The following is a 22,016-nucleotide window of genomic DNA, read 5'->3' on the forward strand; positions in this document are numbered from 1 at the left end:
TATATCAGGGCGTATCATATGATGTAGCCGGGAAGCCAAACGTGATGCAGATTGTACACGATGAGATGCTCGTAAATCACGGATCATAATCACGACAAGTCTTAGATCAGCGGATCCTGTAACTCTGAAGGGCCACCCATGTCCTAAGGTTAGGTGAGGTGAGGTGAACTGAGGTTTAACGTCGCGTCCAAGATTATTGCACTTATATAGCGACGTGCATGTACGTGTGTGTGTTTGTGTGGCTGCTTGTACTAGTCCGGACTGATGCCGATTTATAGTGCTAGCTCACTGAGATACCATGCCGCAGATTAACACGAATACCCCCACTCAGACACAGTATACTGACTCCGAGCCGACCAGTCCTTGTTTTAGCCCCTTAATGCCGAGCGCCAGACAGGGTAACAACAAGTACCATCTTTTTACGTCTTTTGGTATGACGCGGTCGGGGATCGAACCCCGGACCTTCCGCTCTCCGGGCGGACGCTCTACCACTAGACCACGGAGGCGGTTCCATGTCCTAAGAATGCGTTAAAAGTCACAGTCCTTCAAAAGGCAAGACTCTGCACTCTCGTCCGAGTGATCTGATACTTTCTTGTACGACAAGTCGCCCTCGTCGTGGTAGTACCTGTTGGTGATGCGTACACCGTACATCCATCTCACGACGTAGTAGGTGATGACGTAGCTCACGACCATGAAGATGAGGTTGAAACAGAGATGTATGCCGAAGGCTGCAGCAGCAAACGCAACGTTTCTGTGATCTTGACGGTTATAGTTAGACGGATGACTGCCTGGAAGAGTCAAATACATGCAATAAGAATTGTTGCTTCGTGACACTCTCTTGTTTAGATAATCCAAATGTTTAGTTTACTTGTACTACATACTGACTGTCAACCTGTCCCTTGTTTCGTAAGCAGTCTACAACAGTCAGCCGTAGACATTAAATTAACGCCCTCACTCAATTGTTAACCCGTGAAGATTCGGGTTAGAATAGGCGTTCAGCAACCCATGCTTGTCGTAAGAGGCGAGTAACGGGATCGGGTGGTCAGGCTCGCTGACTTAGTCGATGCATGTCATCGTATGCCAATTGCGTAGATCGATGCTCATGATGTCAATCACTGGTCTTGCCCAGACGCGATGATTTACAGGCCGCCGTCACATACCTGGCATATTGCTGAGTGTTGCGTTAAATAACGAACAAACAAACACTCCAGTGTTATTCGCTGAATCTCAATGCATGATCTTCACCCCTTAAAACGTGACGGTAGCCTAGCGTTAAAAGGCCCGGATTCGAGTACCCAATGGATACAATTCATGAAGCCCATTTCTGTCCCCCCCCCCCCCCCCCAAGATCTGATTTTTATGTGTCCCCAGCCGTGAGATTGCTGAAATATTGCTAACAGCGACGTGAAACCATTCTCGCTCACTCAAAATGGACTGGTCGGCTCGGAGTGTTAATTCTATGTGTAGCTGAAAGGGACAGAGCATTTAATATTCGAGGGGTGGGTGATGGGGTTCAGAATATATGTCCTTTACGCTCAGTCCCACCTTTGGACAGACATTTTGAAGGAAACATTTTTTTTCACCTCTGACCTACCTGGGAATGACGTGTGATCGTACAGGATGAAGGCCACGTGTGAGAACCACGTTCCCAACGTCAACACAAAGTACGCCCTCACAAGAACAGTGGCCACGCCCTTCCTCCACAACATCTCACACAGGATGGCTAGTCCAGTAGCCAGCATCACCGGAACGGGCAGGACGTGAACTATCTCCTCCAGGGGCTCCTTGCCGTGCATGTGGGCGTGGTAGTAGAAGCCGATGCCGTACCAGAAGAAGGCGACAGCAGCTGTGAGGTAGTGCGTGCCGACGAGGAGTGGGAAGTCGTAATACATGAGGAGGTCGGTGATTGCGTGGAGGATGAACAAGCCGTAGATGGTGACGTGCTGCATGTAGACGAGGTTGATGAAGTTGCCGTCATCGTCTTGGAACTTAGCCCCACTGTCAATCAGCTCTGCCAGGAATCCTACACAGGAGAACATGGTTGAGTGAAGGAGTGAGTGAGTGGGTTGCACCCATAAAGATTCCGAGTTGAAACAGGTCATTGGTAAATATTGGAGGCCGATCAGTCTCATTAAAATCAGATCTTAGTTCTCGCTATCGCTAAACAAAGATCTGAGGACATTCCATTACGGGTCGCGTCAGAGCGACCCTTTCATCCGACCAAGCGTCGCTTACCAGATCATGACAGTGACAGCCGGAATGTGTTTTCTAATCATGCAACCTCGAAAACGTTAACACGGGGTACTCCAAACGACAGTTACGGCCCGTACGACTGATTCCGCCAAATTTATCATCTATCTGTGGCTTCCATTCTATAAACATATACACGGAAGAGGCGTTACATACTGCCATACAATCTCAACCATATATTAGACATTACGGAATGTTTGTTTGTTCAGTTTTCAAAATTTTAGTCGAGAACTGTGTCTACATATTTTCAAGCATTATTCGAAGTGGAAGTCGCCAGGTTGAAACGAGTGCCGTAAAGCTCGAGAAAGCTGCTTTCTAATCATCTGATGTCGACTTCTTGTTAAGTCATTTGAGTGGCCGGTCAAAGTTCGCGAAGGGTCGTTCTGAAGTGACCCCTAATGGGATGTCCTCAGATATTTGTTTGGCGGGAACGAGAACTAAGATCTGATTTTAATGAGATTGGAGGCCGATATGATAGAGCTGGAATATCGCCTAAAACAACATTCACTCATTCACTATGAAAATAACCCACTCCTTTTTTCCACATTTCCAGTTGGCGGATTCGTAAACCCAGTTTTGAAAAACAGTGGTGAGGTGAAAATGGGTTTAACGTCTCGTCCAAGATTATTGCACTTATATAGCGACGTGCATGTACGTGTGTGTGTTTGTGTGGCTGCTTGTACTAGTCCGGACTGATGCCGATTTATAGTGCTAGCTCACTGAGATACCATGCCGCAGTTTAACATGAATACCCCACTCAGACACAGTGTACTGACTCCGAGCCGACCAGTCCTTGTTTTAGCCGAGCGCCAGACAGGGTAACAACGAGTACCATCTTTTAACGTCTTTTGGAATGACGCGGCCGGGGATCGAACCCCGGACCTTCCGCTCTCCGGACGGACGCTCTACCACTAGACCACGGAGGCGGTCCTGTAAAACAGTGAGTTGGTTCATTGCGTGTCACGGTGCCCTTGCGGTGTGGGGCGCGTCATATTAACCACTGGTTTGTCTGGTCAGGACACGATTATCCAAATCCCGCCATCATTATATATGGGGGGCGATTGTGTAGCCTAGTGGTTAAAGCGTTCGCTCGTCACGCCGTGGGCACGGGTTCGATTCTTCACATGGGTAAAATGTGAAACCCATTTCTGGTGTGTCTCGACGTGATATTACTGGATATTGCTAAAAGCGGCATAAAACCATACTAACACACTTACTCACTCATATACATATAGCTGGAATATTGCAGCGTTAAACAACAAACAACAGTTGACATTGATTAACCAACCTTTGATCGAAGCTGATTATAAGGATGTGTATATGTCTAATTAAAACAAACGTCACGCATAAAGTGTACCGTATTTCCTCTATTATCAGAGCGTCTATTAATTTCGCGCAAACAGTTGACCCTGCGTGTATAAGAGGCCTGACAACTTACTACCTCACATAATCCCAACTTCTACAATCATACAAAGAGTACATTTGCAGGAAACGGTTATTATATAGTGAACTAGTATTCATCACATGCCGTAAGTTAATGTGATATGGATCATATTTCTTTTCAAATGATGAACCCGGCCTCTGTTAGAACTTCTATTGTTTCGACAGAGGGTACATCCCAGCGTCTAATATAGGAAATATGGTACGTTATAACGCTTTTTGCTATTATTGGGCCCCTAATTACTGGAATAGTCCGTGTATATACAGGCAGTATGAGTGGGATAAGGCAGGGTGTCAAACTATTACCAATGGTGTTGCGACTACGCAGCAAAACAGCATTCACTCGCTAATCCAAAATACACTCATACATACCTACAACCGGAAATGCTATCTTGAAGTATATTTCAACCGGAAGTCGCCGTTTCCCTGGTAACGGATAACTGAATTTGGGAATGAATTCTTTTCCTCTGTCTCGTCGCTGGAAAAGAAAAGAGGTGGTTGATTAACGCGCATACACAGAGGCAAAGACATACACAGACGCAAAGACATACACAGACGCAAAGACATACACAGACGCAAAGGCATACACAGACGCAAAGACATACACAGAGGCAAAGACATACACAGAGGCAAAGACATACACAGACGCAAAGACATACACAGAGGCAAAGACATACACAGACGCAAAGACATACACAGAGGCAAAGACATACACAGAGGCAAAGACATACACAGACGCAAAGGCATACACAGACGCAAAGGCATACACAGACGCAAAGACATACACAGAGGCAAAGACTTACACAGACGCAAAGGCATACACAGACGCAAAGGCATATACAGAGGCAAAGACATACACAGACGCAAAGACATAAACAGAGGCAAAGACATACACAGAGGCAAAGACATACACAGAGGCAAAGACATACACAGACGCAAAGACATACACAGAGGCAAAGACATACACAGACGCAAAGACATACACAGACGCAAAGACATACACAGACGCAAATGCATACACAGACGCAAAGGCATACACAGAGGCAAAGACATACACAGAGGCAAAGACATACACAGAGGCAAAGACATACACAGACGCAAAGACATACACAGACGCAAAGACATACTCAGAGGCAAAGACATACACAGACGCAAAGACATACACAGACGCAAAGACATACACAGACGCAAAGACATACACAGACGCAAAGACATATACAGAGGCAAAGGCATACACAGAGGCAAAGGCATACACAGAGGCAAAGACATACACAGACGCAAAGACATACACAGACGCAAAGACATACACAGACGCAAAGACATACACAGAGGCAAAGACATACAGAGACGCAAAGACATACAGAGACGCAAAGACATACACAGACGCAAAGACATACACAGAGGCAAAGACATACACAAAGGCAAAGACATACACAGAGGCAAAGACATACACAGACGCAAAGACATACTCAAAGGCAAAGACATACACAGAGGCAAAGACATACACAGACGCAAAGACATACACAGAGGCAAAGACATACACAAAGGCAAAGACATACACAGAGGCAAAGACATACACAGACGCAAAGACATACACAGAGGCAAAGACATACACAGAGGTAAAGACATACACAGACGCAAAGACATAAACAGAGGCAAAGACATAAACAGAGGCAAAGACATACACAGACGCAAAGACATACACAGACGCAAAGACATACACAGAGGCAAAGACATACACAGACGCAAAAACATACACAGAGGCAAAGACATACACAGACGCAAAGACATACACAGACGCAAAGACATACACAGACGCAAAGGCATACACAGACGCAAAGACATACACAGAGGCAAAGACATACACAGACGCAAAGACATACACAGACGCAAAGACATACACAGACGCAAAGACATACACAGAGGCAAAGACATACACAGACGCAAAGACATACACAGACGCAAAGACATACACAGACGCAAAGACATACACAGAGGCAAAGACATACACAGACGCAAAGACATACACAGACGCAAAGACATACACAGACGCAAAGGCATACACAGACGCAAAGGCATACACAGAGGCAAAGACATACACAGACGCAAAGACATACACAGACGCAAAGACATACACAGACGCAAAGACATACACAGACGCAAAGGCATACACAGAGGCAAAGACATACACAGACGCAAAGACATACACAGACGCAAAGACATACACAGACGCAAAGACATCACAGACGCAAAGACATACACAGAGGCAAAGACATACACAAAGGCAAAGACATACACAGAGGCAAAGACATACACAGACGCAAAGACATACACAGAGGCAAAGACATACACAGAGGTAAAGACATACAGACGCAAAGACATAAACAGAGGCAAAGACATAAACAGAGGCAAAGACATACACAGACGCAAAGACATACACAGACGCAAAGACATACACAGACGCAAAGACATACACAGAGGCAAAGACATACACAGACGCAAAGACATACACAGACGCAAAGACATACACAGAGGCAAAGACATACACAGACGCAAAGACATACACAGACGCAAAGGCATACACAGAGGCAAAGATATACACAGACGCAAAGGCATACACAGACGCAAAGACATACACAGACGCAAAGACATACACAGACGCAAAGACATACACAGAGGCAAAGACATACACAAAAGCAAAGACATACACAGAGGCAAAGACATACACAGACGCAAAGACATACACAGACGCAAAGACATACACAGAGGCAAAGACATAAACAGAGGCAAAGACATACACAGACGCAAAGACATACACAGAGGCAAAGACATACACAGACGCAAAGACATACACAGAGGCAAAGACATACACAGAGGCAAAGACATACACAGACGCAAAGACATACACAGAGGCAAAGACATACACAGAGGCAAAGACATACACAGAGGCAAAGACATACACAGACGCAAAGACATACACAGACGCAAAGACATACACAGACGCAAAGGCATACACAGACGCAAAGACATACACAGAGGCAAAGACATACACAGAAGCAAAGACATACACAGAAGCAAAGACATACACAGACGCAAAGACATACACAGAGGCAAAGACATACACAGACGCAAAGACATACACAGACGCAAAGACATACACAGACACAGAGGCAAAGACATACACAGACGCAAAGGCATACACAGAGGCAAAGACATACACAGAGGCAAAGACATACACAGAGGCAAAGACATAAACAGAGGCAAAGACATAAACAGAGGCAAAGACATACACAGACGCAAAGACATACACAGAGGCAAAGACATACACAGACGCAAAGACATACACAGAGGCAAAGACATACACAGAGGCAAAGACATACACAGAGGCAAAGACATACACAGACGCAAAGACATACACAGACGCAAAGACATACACAGACGCAAAGGCATACACAGACGCAAAGACATACACAGAGGCAAAGACATACACAGAAGCAAAGACATACACAGACGCAAAGACATACACAGACGCAAAGACATACACAGAGGCAAAGACATACACAGACGCAAAGACATACACAGACGCAAAGACATACACAGACGCAAAGACATTTACAGACGCAAAGACATATACAGAGGCAAAGGCATACACAGAGGCAAAGACATACACAGACGCAAAGACATACACAGACGCAAAGACATACACAGAGGCAAAGACATACACAGAGGCAAAGACATACACAGAGGCAAAGACATACACAGACGCAAAGACATACACAGACGCAAAGGCATACACAGAGGCAAAGACATACACAGAGGCAAAGGCATACACAGACGCAAAGACATACACAGACGCAAAGACATACACAGACGCAAAGACATACACAGACGCAAAGACATACACAGAGGCAAAGGCATACACAGACGCAAAGGCATACACAGACGCAAAGACATACACAGAGGCAAAGACATACACAGACGCAAAGACATACACAGACGCAAAGACATACACAGACGCAAAGACATACACAGAGGCAAAGACATACACAGACGCAAAGACATACACAGAGGCAAAGACATACCCAGACGCAAAGACATACACAGACGCAAAGACATACACAGACGCAAAGACATACACAGACGCAAAGGCATACACAGAGGCAAAGACATACACAGACGCAAAGACATACACAGACGCAAAGACATACACAGACGCATAGACATACACAGAGGCAAAGACATACACAGACGCAAAGGCATACACAGAGGCAAAGACATACACAGACGCAAAGGCATACACAGACGCAAAGACATACACAGACGCAAAGACATATACAGACGCAAGGACATACACAGAGGCAAACACATACACAGACGCAAAGACATACACAGACGCAAAGACATACACAGAGGCAAAGGTATACACAGAGGCAAAGACATACACAGACGCAAAGGCATACACACCTTACGTTTGACTTACTATCTCCTACGTAGGACTTAGTATCTCCTACGTAGGACTTAGTATTTCCTACGAAGGACTTACTATCTCCTACGTACGACTTACTAAGCCATATATAGGAGATACTAAGTCCTACGTAGGAGATACCTATACCAGAAACATTTTCACCGTGGCCCCACTACGCTTCCGCAGAAACCCATTACTATCCAAGCTGAAGTTAAAGGGGTGTTAAGGCAGTCAACTGGGTAAAGCGTTCGCTCGTCACGTTGAAGGTCCGGATTCGATTCCCCACATGGATTTGTTTGTTTGTTTGTTGTGTAACGCCGCACTCAGCAATATTCCAGCTATATGACGGTGGTTTGAAAATAATCTAGTCTGGACCAGACAATCCAGTGATTGACATCACGAGAACCGATCTACGCAATTGGGATACGATGACATGCATCAACCAAGTCAGCGAGCCTGACCACCCGATCCCGTTTGTCGCCTCTAACGACAAACATAGTCGCCTTTTACGGCAAGCATGGATTGCTGAAGACCTATTCTACCCCGGATCTTCACGTATACCATAGGTACAGTGTGCGAAGCCCCTGTCTACCCCGCTGTGATATTGCTACAATAGTGTTAAGCGGCGTAAAATCATACTCACTCACTGACGTTATTTCTATTTTTATCGGACTTTTGGCCTGCGGGAAACAAAGCTATACCATATAAATATATGGATCAAGGTGACACGCAGTATCACCATTTCCTGCATAAGACCCCCTGCAGGATTACATCTGTATTGTAGCTATGGTTAGTTCTACGTGACATCTGTAAATTTCATCTCACATCCGCAATATGTCAGTCACAAAGAGAGAATAAAATACATTAATGTGAGTTCAGCAAAAGCGTAAATATCATATACTCAACAACAAAAGTTCCTGTCACACCAATATTTTAGTGTATTTTTCAAACAATAAAGAAAGGTTTTCATTATTGTAGTAAATGTACATGGAATCAAGTCACAAAAACGCAACTGCTACAGAAAAGCATGCATTCCATGCAAAAGTTGACTTTTATGCAATCCCCAAGCATTTCACTACCCAAAAATGGGCATAAAAACATGTGCGTTAACGGCATTCCATATGCATTGTTTAGCATCGTGCTGACAACAACCACCCAGAAAAACAAAAGAATTACGCAATTATGGCAACGTTAACAACAGACGAATGCAGTCAGAGACCATTCTCGGAGTGGCAGGCTACGCGTAACCAATAATCGACAAGACAACTGGATTCGAACAACACACCTACGAAATCGATTCCAGCCAGCAACAGTGACTGAAAGGAGCATCCATGGCCTTCGACGAATATCTTAACAAACCGTACGTCGTCGCCTCAGATGTGCAGGGATTGTCGCCAGAAGACCCGCCAGACGTCCCATTTTGACAGGAAACCACCGCCAAGCACATCTACAGTGATGCAGGCAGCGTCTACGCTGGACGGCCATGCAGTGGGGACAAGTTCTATTCACTGACGAGTCTCGTTTTCATCTCAGCCACAGCGATGGACGGATGATTCGAGTGTACCGACGTCGAGGTGAACTTTGCGTCAATCATTGTGTCATGGAAGAAAATCGGTTCGGGGTCTGCAGCGTTATGGTATGGGGTGGGATTACAGCAAGACAGAGGACCTGTTTGATAGTGGTAGAGGGAAATCTCAATGGACAGCGCTACCGCGACGAGATCATTGGCCCTGTTGTTCTACCGTTTTTGCGTCGTCATGGCCCAGGCATTACCCTTCTACATGACAACGCCCGGCGTCATATTGCTCGACTTGTTCAGGATTCTCTTCAACAAAACAACGTGAATGTCCTCCCCTGGCTGGCTCGCTCCCCTGATCCCTCACCAATCGAGCACATGTGGGATGAGATGGATCGGCTCCTTCGACGTCAACCACGTGTTCCACAGACACTCCAGGAACTTCGAAACATGCTCCAGCACATATGGACAGATATCCCACAGGACTTTGTGCGACGCCTGGTCCATTCCATGAGACGAAGATGTGTTGCTTGCATCGCAACAAGAGGTGGACACACACGCTATCGATTTGTAAATTAACATTTTGGCATGTTCATGTTTTTTTTTGTGAAATCACGCATTTTCTGAAGTCAGTACGGCAAATTAAACCATTTGAACATTTACAGGAGTCTTTTATCTGTTGCAAACCGAAATTGTTTCAGATTTGGTAAAAAAAACATAACTTTGCATTAAATCTTATTCAATGTCACAGGAACTTTTGTTGTTCAGTATATATACTCAGAGAGATATATAAATTCCATCTGATCAACTTGACTTTGGTCGTGATGCAGGGGGACCATTTCAAAAGTTCGATGTGTAGAGGGAGAATAAAAGTTTAGTTTAGAGGGAGAGGGAAAGGGGGGGGGGGGGGGGTGTTAATACCTGATTTCTCAATACTTAATATAGTAACCAAACCGATCCTATTTTCATTCCCTGTTAGAAGTTGTCATTAAATACATCCATTTTTTTTCAAGAGGTAGGGTTTTATTGCTGCCGGCAGTAGTGGTAGTTGCATCCAGTGCAGTGCGTGATGTATGATGACAGATTAGATCGATAAAAACTCTACAAATGGTTATCAACATCAGGTAAATAAACTTTAGTCGATAAACGTTCTGAAAAAGCAGGGCAAAGCACAAGAATTCCTGACAAAAAAGGCCACTATATTCAACTTTTTCAGAATTAAGCTATGTTTTTGTCATGGGGTGCGTGGAGGGTATGCCTCAAAACATAAGGAATTAAGACATAGAGACACACATAGAGATACACACACGCGCACGCCCGCACGCACACACACGCACACACCAGCCAGGCAAGGAAATATTTTCCAATATTTCATTAACACGCCTGATTATCAGACTTGGACATAAAACATAACAAGATTTTATTTTAATTCAAAAACTCAATAAAACTGTGGTAATTCTATGTTTGAATCAACAGATGGAGGTCATTACTTACAAATATATAATTAACATAGGCGTTCATCATCCACCAAACTGCGATGATGATGAAGAATATGCCCTCATCGATGTGACCTGCAAATGACCCCATGACCTGGAAGCAGAAATAGCGGTCGATTAAGTAAGCACATGTTGCTATACACCTTAGCGAGTTTCAAGCTATATCAAAACAAACGAAACGAATGTGGCTATGATAAACCAGTTGTTGATAGCACGATCAGCAATCCGCGCCAGCATGAAGATGACACACAATAAACAAAGAGAGATCAGTTTTGAAAAATGACCAGAGTTTCGGAACCAAAAGCTAACGCCCCACCACACCCGAAACATTGGATGATAGGTCGCCAGGAGAGAGATCAGCTTTGAAAAATGACTGCCAGAGAACCAGAGTTTGGAAACCAAAAGCTAACGCCCACCACACCCGAAACATTGGATGACAGGTCGTCAGGAGAGAGATCAGCTTTGAAAAATGACTGTCAGAGAACCAGAGATTGGAAACCAAAAGCTAACGCCCACCACACCCGAAACATTGGGTGACAGGTCGCCAGGAGAGAGATCAGCTTTGAAAAATGACTGTCAGAGAATCAGAGTTTCGGAACCAAAAGCTAACGCCCCACCACACCCGAAACATTGGGTGACAGGTCGCCAGGAGAGAGACCAGCTTTGAAAAATGACTGTCAGAGAATCAGAGTTTCGGAACCAAAAGCTAACGCCCCAACACACCCGAAACATTGCACGTTGACGATGACCCCCCCTGCACATGGGTAAGGGGTGATTTTGACATTTTAGAGAAATGTCGTCAAATCGCTCTGAGCCATTAGTGTTGTTAATTTTCATCTCACAGTAACACGTAAGCCCTCTATTCTTTCTATAATTCTTTTCACAACGTGATGAACGCCTAGGAGCTATTGTCATGCTTCAAACTGGAATAACTCAGCGAGAGGTAGCAGCGTGTTCATTGTGACTGATTTGCAGACCTTGGAACATGTTTCTGCAGAAACAAAATGTAAATGATCGCTACCGCACAGCGCGCCCATTGTCAACAACACAAGTCCTGGATCGATTAATCAGGAACATGGTCAAAAAGCTAATCAAATCGCTGTTCACTTCCGCCAGGCCACAGGAGTTCAAGTTACTGTTCATTCCACTAGGAATCGTCTGCATGCATCTAATCTACATGCTCAACGACAACGTGTTATACCATGCACCGTCATCAAATTCTAACCAGACGCCATTGGTGTTTGGAGCATAGAAACTGGAAACGCCGATGGCCTCTTTTAATGTGTTCAGATGAGTCCAGATTCACACAGACTTTCCGGATATGCGTGGACGTGTCTGGAGGTGGCCTACCAAACGTCACGCGAACGTCACGCGAACATCAACGTAAGGCAACATGGCAGAATTGGGCGTCTGTCTGTAATAATATGGGGAGGGATCACATTGACTACCAGAAAGAAAGGTCACTGGACAGTGTTACCTATACTACAAACTGGTTCCAATAATGCGCGCCATGCTAGCTTCCCCATTGTATTCAAGACGATAACGCTGGTGCCTACCATGCATGTATGTAACCGACTGCCTTCAACAGCAAACATCACCAGAATGCAATGGCCAGTCATGAACTTTTCCCCACAGAGATCGGGAGTCGTGTACTCCTACGTCAAAAACCAGCCGCTTCGGGCGGTGCAGAATTCGGAGTGGTAAAGACTCCATTAAATTGTCACTGGTTGATTGATTCGGACCATGCCATGCCGTATAAACGAGTGTTTGACCAATGGGGCATGACCCATCAGGATGAAGTCATCATTGACATTACCCTTTCTTGGCTGGTTGCATCCTTACAAAACACCGCCAACATGTTCTGGTCATTGTCAAAAAAAAATCTGACAAACAGAATCAGTGGTATATACACTACCCGAAAACATTACCCTCAAATCGCGCAAGGGACTTATAATGTGTGCGTATGTTGTTTATGTCTTAATCGATTCACTACACCAGGCCTCACGTTGTATCCACCTGACCTCATTCATTGGGACCGCCTCTGTGGTCCGCCCGGAAAGCGGAAGGTCCGGAATTCGATCCCCGGCCGCGTTATATCAAAAGACGTCAAACGATGGTACTTGTTGTTACCCTGTCTGCCGCTCGACATTAAGGGGCTTAAAATAAGGACTGGTCGGCTCGGAGTCAGTGTACTGTATCTGCGTGGGGTATTCGTTTTAAACTGCGGCATGGTACCTCATTGGCTAGCACTGTAGAATCGACATTAGTCCGGACTAGTACAAACAGCCAAACACACACACACACACACGCATGTACGCCGCTATATAAGTGCAATAATCTTGAACGCGACGTCTGAGTGGGGTATGCATGTTAAACTGCCCCATGGTATCTCAGTGGGCTGACACCATAGCATCGGCGTCAGTCTGGACTAGTACAAGCAGCCACACACGCGCGCGCGCACACACACACACACACACACGCACATACACGTGCATGCACGTCGCTATAGAAGTACAGTAATCATGGACGCGACGTTAAACCCCATTTCACCTCACCTCACCATTGTTCGGCTCTCGCGAAAGCTCTACCGACTGGTCTGCCCTGGAATACCATCAGCGGCTTACAGCCATCAACATATCAAAGACTGAAAACATCTCAAAAGACAATCTGGATGAGGATCCCGTCTGCAAAGTCGTACTACTAAGATATATTTGCGGAGCAGAAACCGGAAATAAAACCATTTTAAAACAAACATATCCAAGACTAAAGCCATATCAAAGACGCAATAAAGGAGAAATAAAACAAATAGCAAACGACTATTAAAAGGGGCCAACAAAACACAATCCAGCGATTGATATGTTTCAAAATGCTTCATCCCTGAACAACTTACCGCACAACCGGGAGTGAATCGTGTAAGAGGATTATGTGCAGGGATGCAGGAACATTCAACTTAAAGGAGCTCGGATCTCAGTGATCTCCCGCTGAATCTCACTTGGAGTCAGGATGTCACGCACGGAGGACGTGACCGTTGTCTAGTATTAGTAAAGCCATCACTATATTGAAAGATCACAGCTCATTAAGCACGTCATCTGGTGCTGATAAACACGCGTCCAGCAGATAGCATCATGCAAATAACTCAGTTGGACATACTGTTATTTGTGATGTGGCTTGAGCTCTATGTTTGAACTACCAATTGAGTTTTTTTGCCTCACAGTTTTGCGCCAGGTTTTACAAAAATCTATGTTTGCTGGATGCATTTTTGAAAGACGATATTTTTGTTTGCTCTGCTTTTTAGAGAATAACATTGTATGTTTTTAAGCAGTGACCAAACAAAACTTTCAGTTTCCCCAACTTTAGAGTGAGTTGGGCTTATCGCCGCTTTTAACAGTATTCCAGTTATATCACGGCGTGTCAGCTTAATGTGGGAGGAAAGCCCGAAGTGATGCAGGTCTCAGACGTTTACCACTTCGGTGAAACCCACGGGCACCGTATGCTTGTACTAGTCCGGACTAATACCGGTTTTATAGTGCTAGCTCACTGAGATACCACGCCGAAGTTTAACATGAATACCCCCCTCAGACACAGTATACTGACTCCGAGCCGACCAGTCCTTGTTTCTTAATGCTAAGCGCCAGAGAGGGTAACAACAAGTACCATCTCTTAACGTCTTTTTATATGATGCGGATAGGGGATCGAACCGCGTAACCGCTATCCGGATAGACGCTCTATCCACTAGACTACGGTCGGCTTATTTTGTTTATTTAACGCTGTGGTGCCATCTTCCCCAGACATGGGAGTTAGCTGACTAAATACGTCTAGTTTCACCCTTGCCGGACTTGGCTGGAATTTCTTGGCTCGATCGTAGCGCCACCAGTGGCTATTACGTCTCTTCTATGTCTCACCTATTGACCAATCAGATTCCGCCTCGCACATCACTTACATTTGCTATAAAAATAATGGTGGCGGTCAGTCAAGACGATCCGATCGATAATCAAAATATATATTGTGATAAAACGGGTCTTACTTAAGTGCATCAAATAACGTGGGCACCTTGATTGAAAACATGAAAACATCTGGTTTGTTTGTTTTGTTTATTGTTTAACGCCGCACTCCGCAATATTCCAGCTATATGACGGCGGTCTGTAAATAGTCGAGTCTGGACCAGACAATCCAGTGATTAATATCATGAGCATCGATCCACGCTGTTGGGATCGATGACATGTATCAACCAAGTCAGCGAGCCTGACCACCCGATGCCGTTAGTCGCCTTTTACGACAAGCATAGTCACCTTTTACGGCAAGTATGGGTTGCTGAAGACCTATTCTATCCCGGAATCTTCACGGGCCCGAAATCATCTGGAAAATATCAAGTTTAAAGGAACTATTTCACTGAACGATACTAATGGATGCGCCATCTTGATTCACAGCACCTGATAGAACAATGTTACCTTACGTTAGATCACGAGGTTTGTGGGTGGGTGGGTGGGTGGTGGTCCAGTCCATTTTGAGTGAGTGAGTTTGATTTTACGCTGCTTTTAACAATATTCCAGCAATTTCACGGCGGTGGACACCAGAAATGGGCTTCTCACGTTGTACCCACGTGGGGAATCGAGTCTTGGGCGTGACCAGCGTACGCTTTAACCAATAGGCTACCCCGCCGCTCCCTGTCCATAAACTACACTCGGTGCCTTTGATCTTTTCAGCGAATCATCTCAGAAATTATAAGTCAGGACCCTGCTTGAACGAAGTCTCCACCCCTTGATTATACAAATGTTGATCCCTGTATCACACATCATAGGAATCGTGCTTGTCTGTTTTGCGTAGTTAGAAAATCAATCATTAAAATGATAACCATGTGTCCATCAGGTGTCCACAGCTTCCTGCGTCACATGCCCGCTACCCACCAGTGCAGGAGGCGTGGTCAGTTGTTTGTGGAGGCAGCACGGTGCAGTTATATTGCACTTCAGCTATTGATTCTGAGGAGACAGCAACGGAAAGGTCTCAATTCGCCTCGTGGTGATGTACACTGGTTTGATATACTGTCAACTACTGAAGTCACAGTGACGTGTTACCATCATTGCTTTAATCCGACATTGTCAGTTTGTTCACCGACCGAAATTGTTATATTAGCATAGCTGACACTGTCGTTTAGCCGGTCGACCTTCTTGCTGAAAATGAATTCCAGTGCCCTGTTTAGGATCGTTGTTTATATGTTTTTTGGAACCCACATCAGTATCGCTGACATTTTTGACACATTTCACTGCACTTCATGGTCCTGTGGACGTCATTCAAAGCTTTTAAAAGGAAACAGATATTTCAACATGATGGGATGTTTCTGTGATGATCTGTGTAGTTTCTATGACGACTGCTGCCCCGACGTCAATTTGACGCTTCAGAAAGACCTGGATGTCTCCATGCACAACTACATCAACTGCATCCACGACTGCGACGTATCTACTGATATGTATTTTCATAGTGTGACCGAGTGTCCACGTGAGTATTCCAAGCCGGACATAGCCAGATTATGCACAATGGACACATCAGATGACAGGTTCTATGGACTTCCTGTATCGGGAATGAAAACAGGATTAACCTACCGGAACATATTCTGCGCCAAGTGCCATGGCGAGGACGCCCTTTTTTGGCAAATTCATGGTCAGTGTTATGTTGCCGCAACCTTTCAGGCTAATGACACAATGACACTGTCTGAAATTAATGCCCATGGTGCCTGTGTGTTGAACTATCTACCTTCAAGGAAGGACAGATTTCGTGCGTGTCTGCCCAATGTTATTTCGATCTGTTCGAATGTCAGCAGTCCCTATGCAGATGCGTGTGTTAACACCTTTGGATTTCAACTCGTCTACAACTTTGACGGCAAGGTGTACAGGAATCTTTACTGTGCAGCTTGCAATGAGGAATTGACCCTCACATGTCGGAAGCCAACAAAACCACCGTGTAAACCAACACTGACATCTCCATCCGCCACCATTGCCGAGTTTTCATATGATATAAACACGTATCAATCTTACTTTTTGATTCATACCAAAAAAAGAGACAGCGAAAGACAGTTTGAGATGAGACATCAGTGCTTACCCTCCCAAATCTTTAACCCTTTCAGAGAAGAATGCTGGGCCCTAAGCTGTGTCAGTAAACAGACATTAGAAAACGGAAGATGTCTCAACATCACTGATGAGGCAGTAACACCGGGTTTCTCCCACTGTGGGGCTTCTTCAAACAAAGACAGCATGTGTTGCCAGGAACATAACAAGACGTTGTGCTCAGGTTTGAGTTTAGGTATGCCACTTGTGAGTCTGCAGCTGTTGATGCTGGCCACATACGGTTTTGTTCTGTTTTCCATCCCCTGAAAGAAGTTTTTTTTCAGGAATTACACTTTAATCTGATTATTCATGGAAAATACATATAAACGAAATCATTAGAAAGGTTAGTCCAATGATCAACTGCCTAAGGAGTTTTAAATAACAAGAAATACGCGTGAAATTAGGTACACATTTTAAAAAAAAAAATTTTTTTTATTGTTCCCAGAGATTAATACGGAATAACAAGAAATACGCGTGAAATTATGTACACATTTTTTGTTTCTATTTTTTTTAATGTTCCCAGAGATAAATACAGTATTCAGTCAAAAACATATTTCGGATAGCATAGAATGGCACAATACTCTCATTAAAAAATTAAAGGGTTGGAAAAAAAACATTGTCCTATTTCAAAACCAAAACGGTTGAAAGAAGTTGTTGAGGAATAAGATGTACTTTCTGTTCATTTTTCTACATTCAACAACTTCCGAGAAAATCCGTTGAAAAGTTTGTTATAACTAAACAATTGTTCCAGAAAATGCAGGAATTTGAATCTCAGCTTTTCAAACTATTATTCGTTGGCATTGAAAGAGTCAATATTATATTTTAGATCCCCCATTAAGGCTATTTGGCAGTCCAATCAAATTTGATAATTATTGCACAAGTGATATTTTCTTGGTCTGTTAGTCCAACTTTGATTATGTATACCAGTTTGGCGGTCAACGATGACTTATAGAAAGACAATGTCAAGGTTTTGAATTACAGGGTCTAGATTGTTACGAGTTAATTCTAAAGTTGAAACTCAAAGGTTAACCAAGAAATCGGTACGTACAGAACTAAATTGTGATATCACTAAATAACCACACAAGATCAATGAACAATGAACGAACTGTTTTGATACAAACAGGCGTCGGTTTACAATCATAGACGACATTATAATGGGTCAAATGTGTGTCAGTAGCTATATATAACAGGTCCTATTACATAATGCCTACATTTCACTACGACCACGAATATCCCGAATCACTCCGAATCGGAAACTTTCGAAATTCGTGATGATTCGGCCAATAATTCAAACTTTCGTGGCTAATCGGGTTGAAATTTGAAGAATCCCAGGAATGGGTTAAGAAACATGTACCAATTACAAGATTCATGTACGGATCATGCACGAATTGTAAGAATCACCTACGACTAAGTTACGAATATGGCGAAGGTTGTTCTTACTTAATTCTTACATGATTCGTAGTTGATTCGGGACATGCGTGGCTGTTTCGGGATGTTTTCGGGTTGAGGACAAGACATTTTGGGAGCCACGAATCGCTAAGGATAGCCAAGAATGCAAAAGAATCGTTTACGAAGCTGTTACGAAACAGAAGAATTTATTACGAATGGATTACGATACAGCCACGAAATTGCAATTCGTGGACCCTTCCAAAAAGTTTTTGACAAACAAAAACTTTCTCGCCGATTCGAAGAACTCGCGCGAACTGTACGAATGTTTTGGAATCAAATAAGATTCATTTAAGAACTTCAAGATATGATTGACATTTATCTACGAACATGAAAAATGTCCTATTCGGGGTGATTCGGGATATTTGTGGTCGTAGTGAAATGGGGGCATAAGCCGGTACATTCACGACTGTCCAGAATTTGTCCCAGTTGAGTGTATTGAGTTTGGCACTTGGTCTGTTCTTGAATCAGTGCTGAAAGCAGGTATTAAGTTGAGTTGTTTTCGATAGATATCTCATCCGCCCTAGATACGTCAGGTAGATACGTCAGGTGGCCCGCCCGTGAAGATCCGGGGTAGAATAGGTCTTCAGCAACCCATGCTTGCCGTAAGAGGCGACTATGCTTGTCGTAAGAGGCGACTAACGGGATCGGGTGGTCAGGCTCGCTGACTTGGTTGATGCATGTCATTGGTCCCAATTACGTGGATGTTCGATGTTCATGATGTCAATCACTGGATTGTCTGGTCCAGACTCGATTATTTACAGACCGCCGTCATATAGCCGGAATATTGCTGCGTGCGGCGTTAAACAACAACAAACAAAAGATACGTCAAAAGATACGTAGAAGGTATCCAATCGCCAATCGGAACTCTTATATTGGTATAGCCAGACTTCTAGAAACTGCTGCCTTGCGAAGCGACTCGAACTATTTACTTCGTCCCGGAAGTCAGGAAGGGGGGTAACTTGAACTTCAGGTTTTTGCATACCACAAAACAATACACCATATATATATATATATATATATATATATATATATATATATATATATATATATATATATATTCTTAATTTTTGATTGTTCCCAGAGTTGTAGAGTTATACTGTATTCCGACAAAAACATATTTCGGATTGCACAGAATGACACAATACACTCTTCAAAAATTTAAAGGTTTGGAAATAATCATTGTCACATTTCAAACAAAAAAACACCAACAATCAGACTCAAATATAGCATGTATTAACAGAGGGCTAAGAATCAAATACTGAGAATTAAAGTGACCATTTTTTGTTAAAGATATTTTTATCATCCTCTTTTATAGCAATACATTTCTCGAGTGAGTATATGTTTTTAAGTAGTTTTAAAAGTATATCTATTTTCGGTTTGATTCCTTTGATTGCACATACATGAATATGCCTTTTTCCCAATAGAAGTTTATAATTGATTAAAGTATTAAAGTAGTCGGAACAAAACCTAAAAAGACAGTTTGTCAATTTTTTTTGTGAAAGTTAATTTTAACCCAAAGTGCGGGATCATTCCAAAATTGTAAATTTTAATTACATTTCCAAAAGACATAGATTATGTCCTCATTGACAGCATTACAAAAGCTACACACACTGTTGTCTACAGGATTCATTGTTAATAGTTCCTTCTTTGTGCGGATAATTCCATGTAGAAATCTGTATTGAAAATCTAAAAGTTTTACATCCTTCAATTTACATCTATAAACAGTAACTATATTTTTCCAATTAAACTCACAGTCAAATATTGATTTCCATTTTTCACAAACTTTAAGTTTATATTCATTTGATATTAATTTATCATAAACCATCTAGCACCTTGAACAGTTTCATCAGATAACTTAAGCAAATGTTTATATAAAAATTCCGTAAAAATATTTTTCTAGTTTTCTTGAATGTTGTTTACCATGAGTCTGGTATGTGGAAAATTATGTCTATAGTCTAATATTGTACCCTTTATCGGAGACATCAATCTGTTTTCATTGCGTATATCTTTAATTGAGTTAATTCCATTAATAGACCATTGCTTTATGTAGTATGCCGCTTGTTTGATTTTGTGTTAAAGCCACAATGGTTGGGTCAAAATTCTTCTATCATCAACATTAATAATAAATCTTCAGAAATAAACTTACAAAATATACTTCCATATAACAAGACATTGGCAGAAATATTGGCACTGAGGAGTACAGACCCTCTTTAAAGGGGCACTGATCTAAAGCAATTCCCATGAATGAGAACAAGGGGGTAGTAATCGTATTATCGACGCAATCTTAAATACGAAAATTCTTTCACTGCAGGGATACTTTCTTTTTTTTTATTATTAAACTATAACCATCAGAGGTATTTCCAAATAACGACATCCGATGAGCCTCCGCCGTTCTTTTTGTCTGTTTGTTTAGGCTGAAGAAATTAATTAACACGCGCTATTTGTCGAAATCTTTACAGATCACGGTTAACCAATCAGTGTTAAAAAATGCGTAAAACAAATATTGCCTCTAAGTTTATTCAGCTGTCCTTGCAGACGGTAGCCCAGTCTCGTGTCACGCTCAGTTGCGTTACGTATCATCCGGGTACTCACGGGGAAAAACAATAACAAAGGCAAGGGAATTGCTTTAGATCAGTGCCCCTTTAAATAGTTAGCCCCCCACGAACCATTTCAGCAACCAGGTATCCGAGTGTTCTAACCTCTTTAACCATGCACATAAGTCTTGGAACTTAAACACCTGAAATGTTACATCAGTATTGCCTCGATAACCATACTGGAAAAGATAGTTCCACTCAATATTATATGGGAAAACAAATAGGAAATGAAATATGTTTTTTTTTATAAACTCGGCTTATTACGTTGCCTTCTATGATGTATGGTTTGTGACGTCATCATCGATGGCGTCTTTAGTTAATGTATGTTTTGTTTCATCTCATGTTGTGAGCTACATTCATACCACGGCGGATGGAAATGAGCGAGTCTGGACCAATCATACCGTTGGTTGCCTGCATGAGCAACGATCCACATCGTTCGTGTACGAAGCGACACCCAATCATCCAGCGGGTGCACGCGTGGCCCAGTCGTCTTAGGCGTCGCGATTCGCTGTGCAGTTGCGTCCCTTGGGCACGCCAGAAACCTGTGATTGTGGGTTCGAATCCCGGTTCGCCTCGATTATGTTTCTAGGTTTGTCAGCACCATACCCGTGCTCGTGGGTTTCACCGAAGTGGTAAACGTCTGAGACCTGTATTACTTCGGACTTTCCTCCCACATTAGGCTGACACGCCGTGATATAACTGGAATAC

General features: G+C 43.3%; 1 protein-coding gene across 1 annotated transcript; it reads right to left on the reverse strand.

Moving 5' to 3' along the window:
- Positions 1–528: 528 nt before the first annotated feature.
- LOC139458976 (transmembrane protein 45B-like) lies at positions 529–11,258 on the reverse strand. The gene is made up of 4 exons (XM_071240414.1): positions 11,166–11,258; positions 4,063–4,168; positions 1,595–2,023; positions 529–788 (listed from the first exon to the last, which is right to left on the reverse strand). Exons 1-4 carry the CDS (start codon positions 11,256–11,258, stop codon positions 529–531), a joined length of 888 nt encoding a protein of 295 aa, XP_071096515.1.
- Positions 11,259–22,016: the final 10,758 nt, after the last annotated feature.

The sequence above is a fragment of the Haliotis cracherodii genome, unplaced genomic scaffold (genome assembly GCF_022045235.1).
Source record: "Haliotis cracherodii isolate W230 unplaced genomic scaffold, xgHalCrac1.p SCAF_13, whole genome shotgun sequence".
Classification (NCBI taxonomy): Eukaryota; Metazoa; Mollusca; class Gastropoda; order Lepetellida; family Haliotidae; genus Haliotis; species Haliotis cracherodii.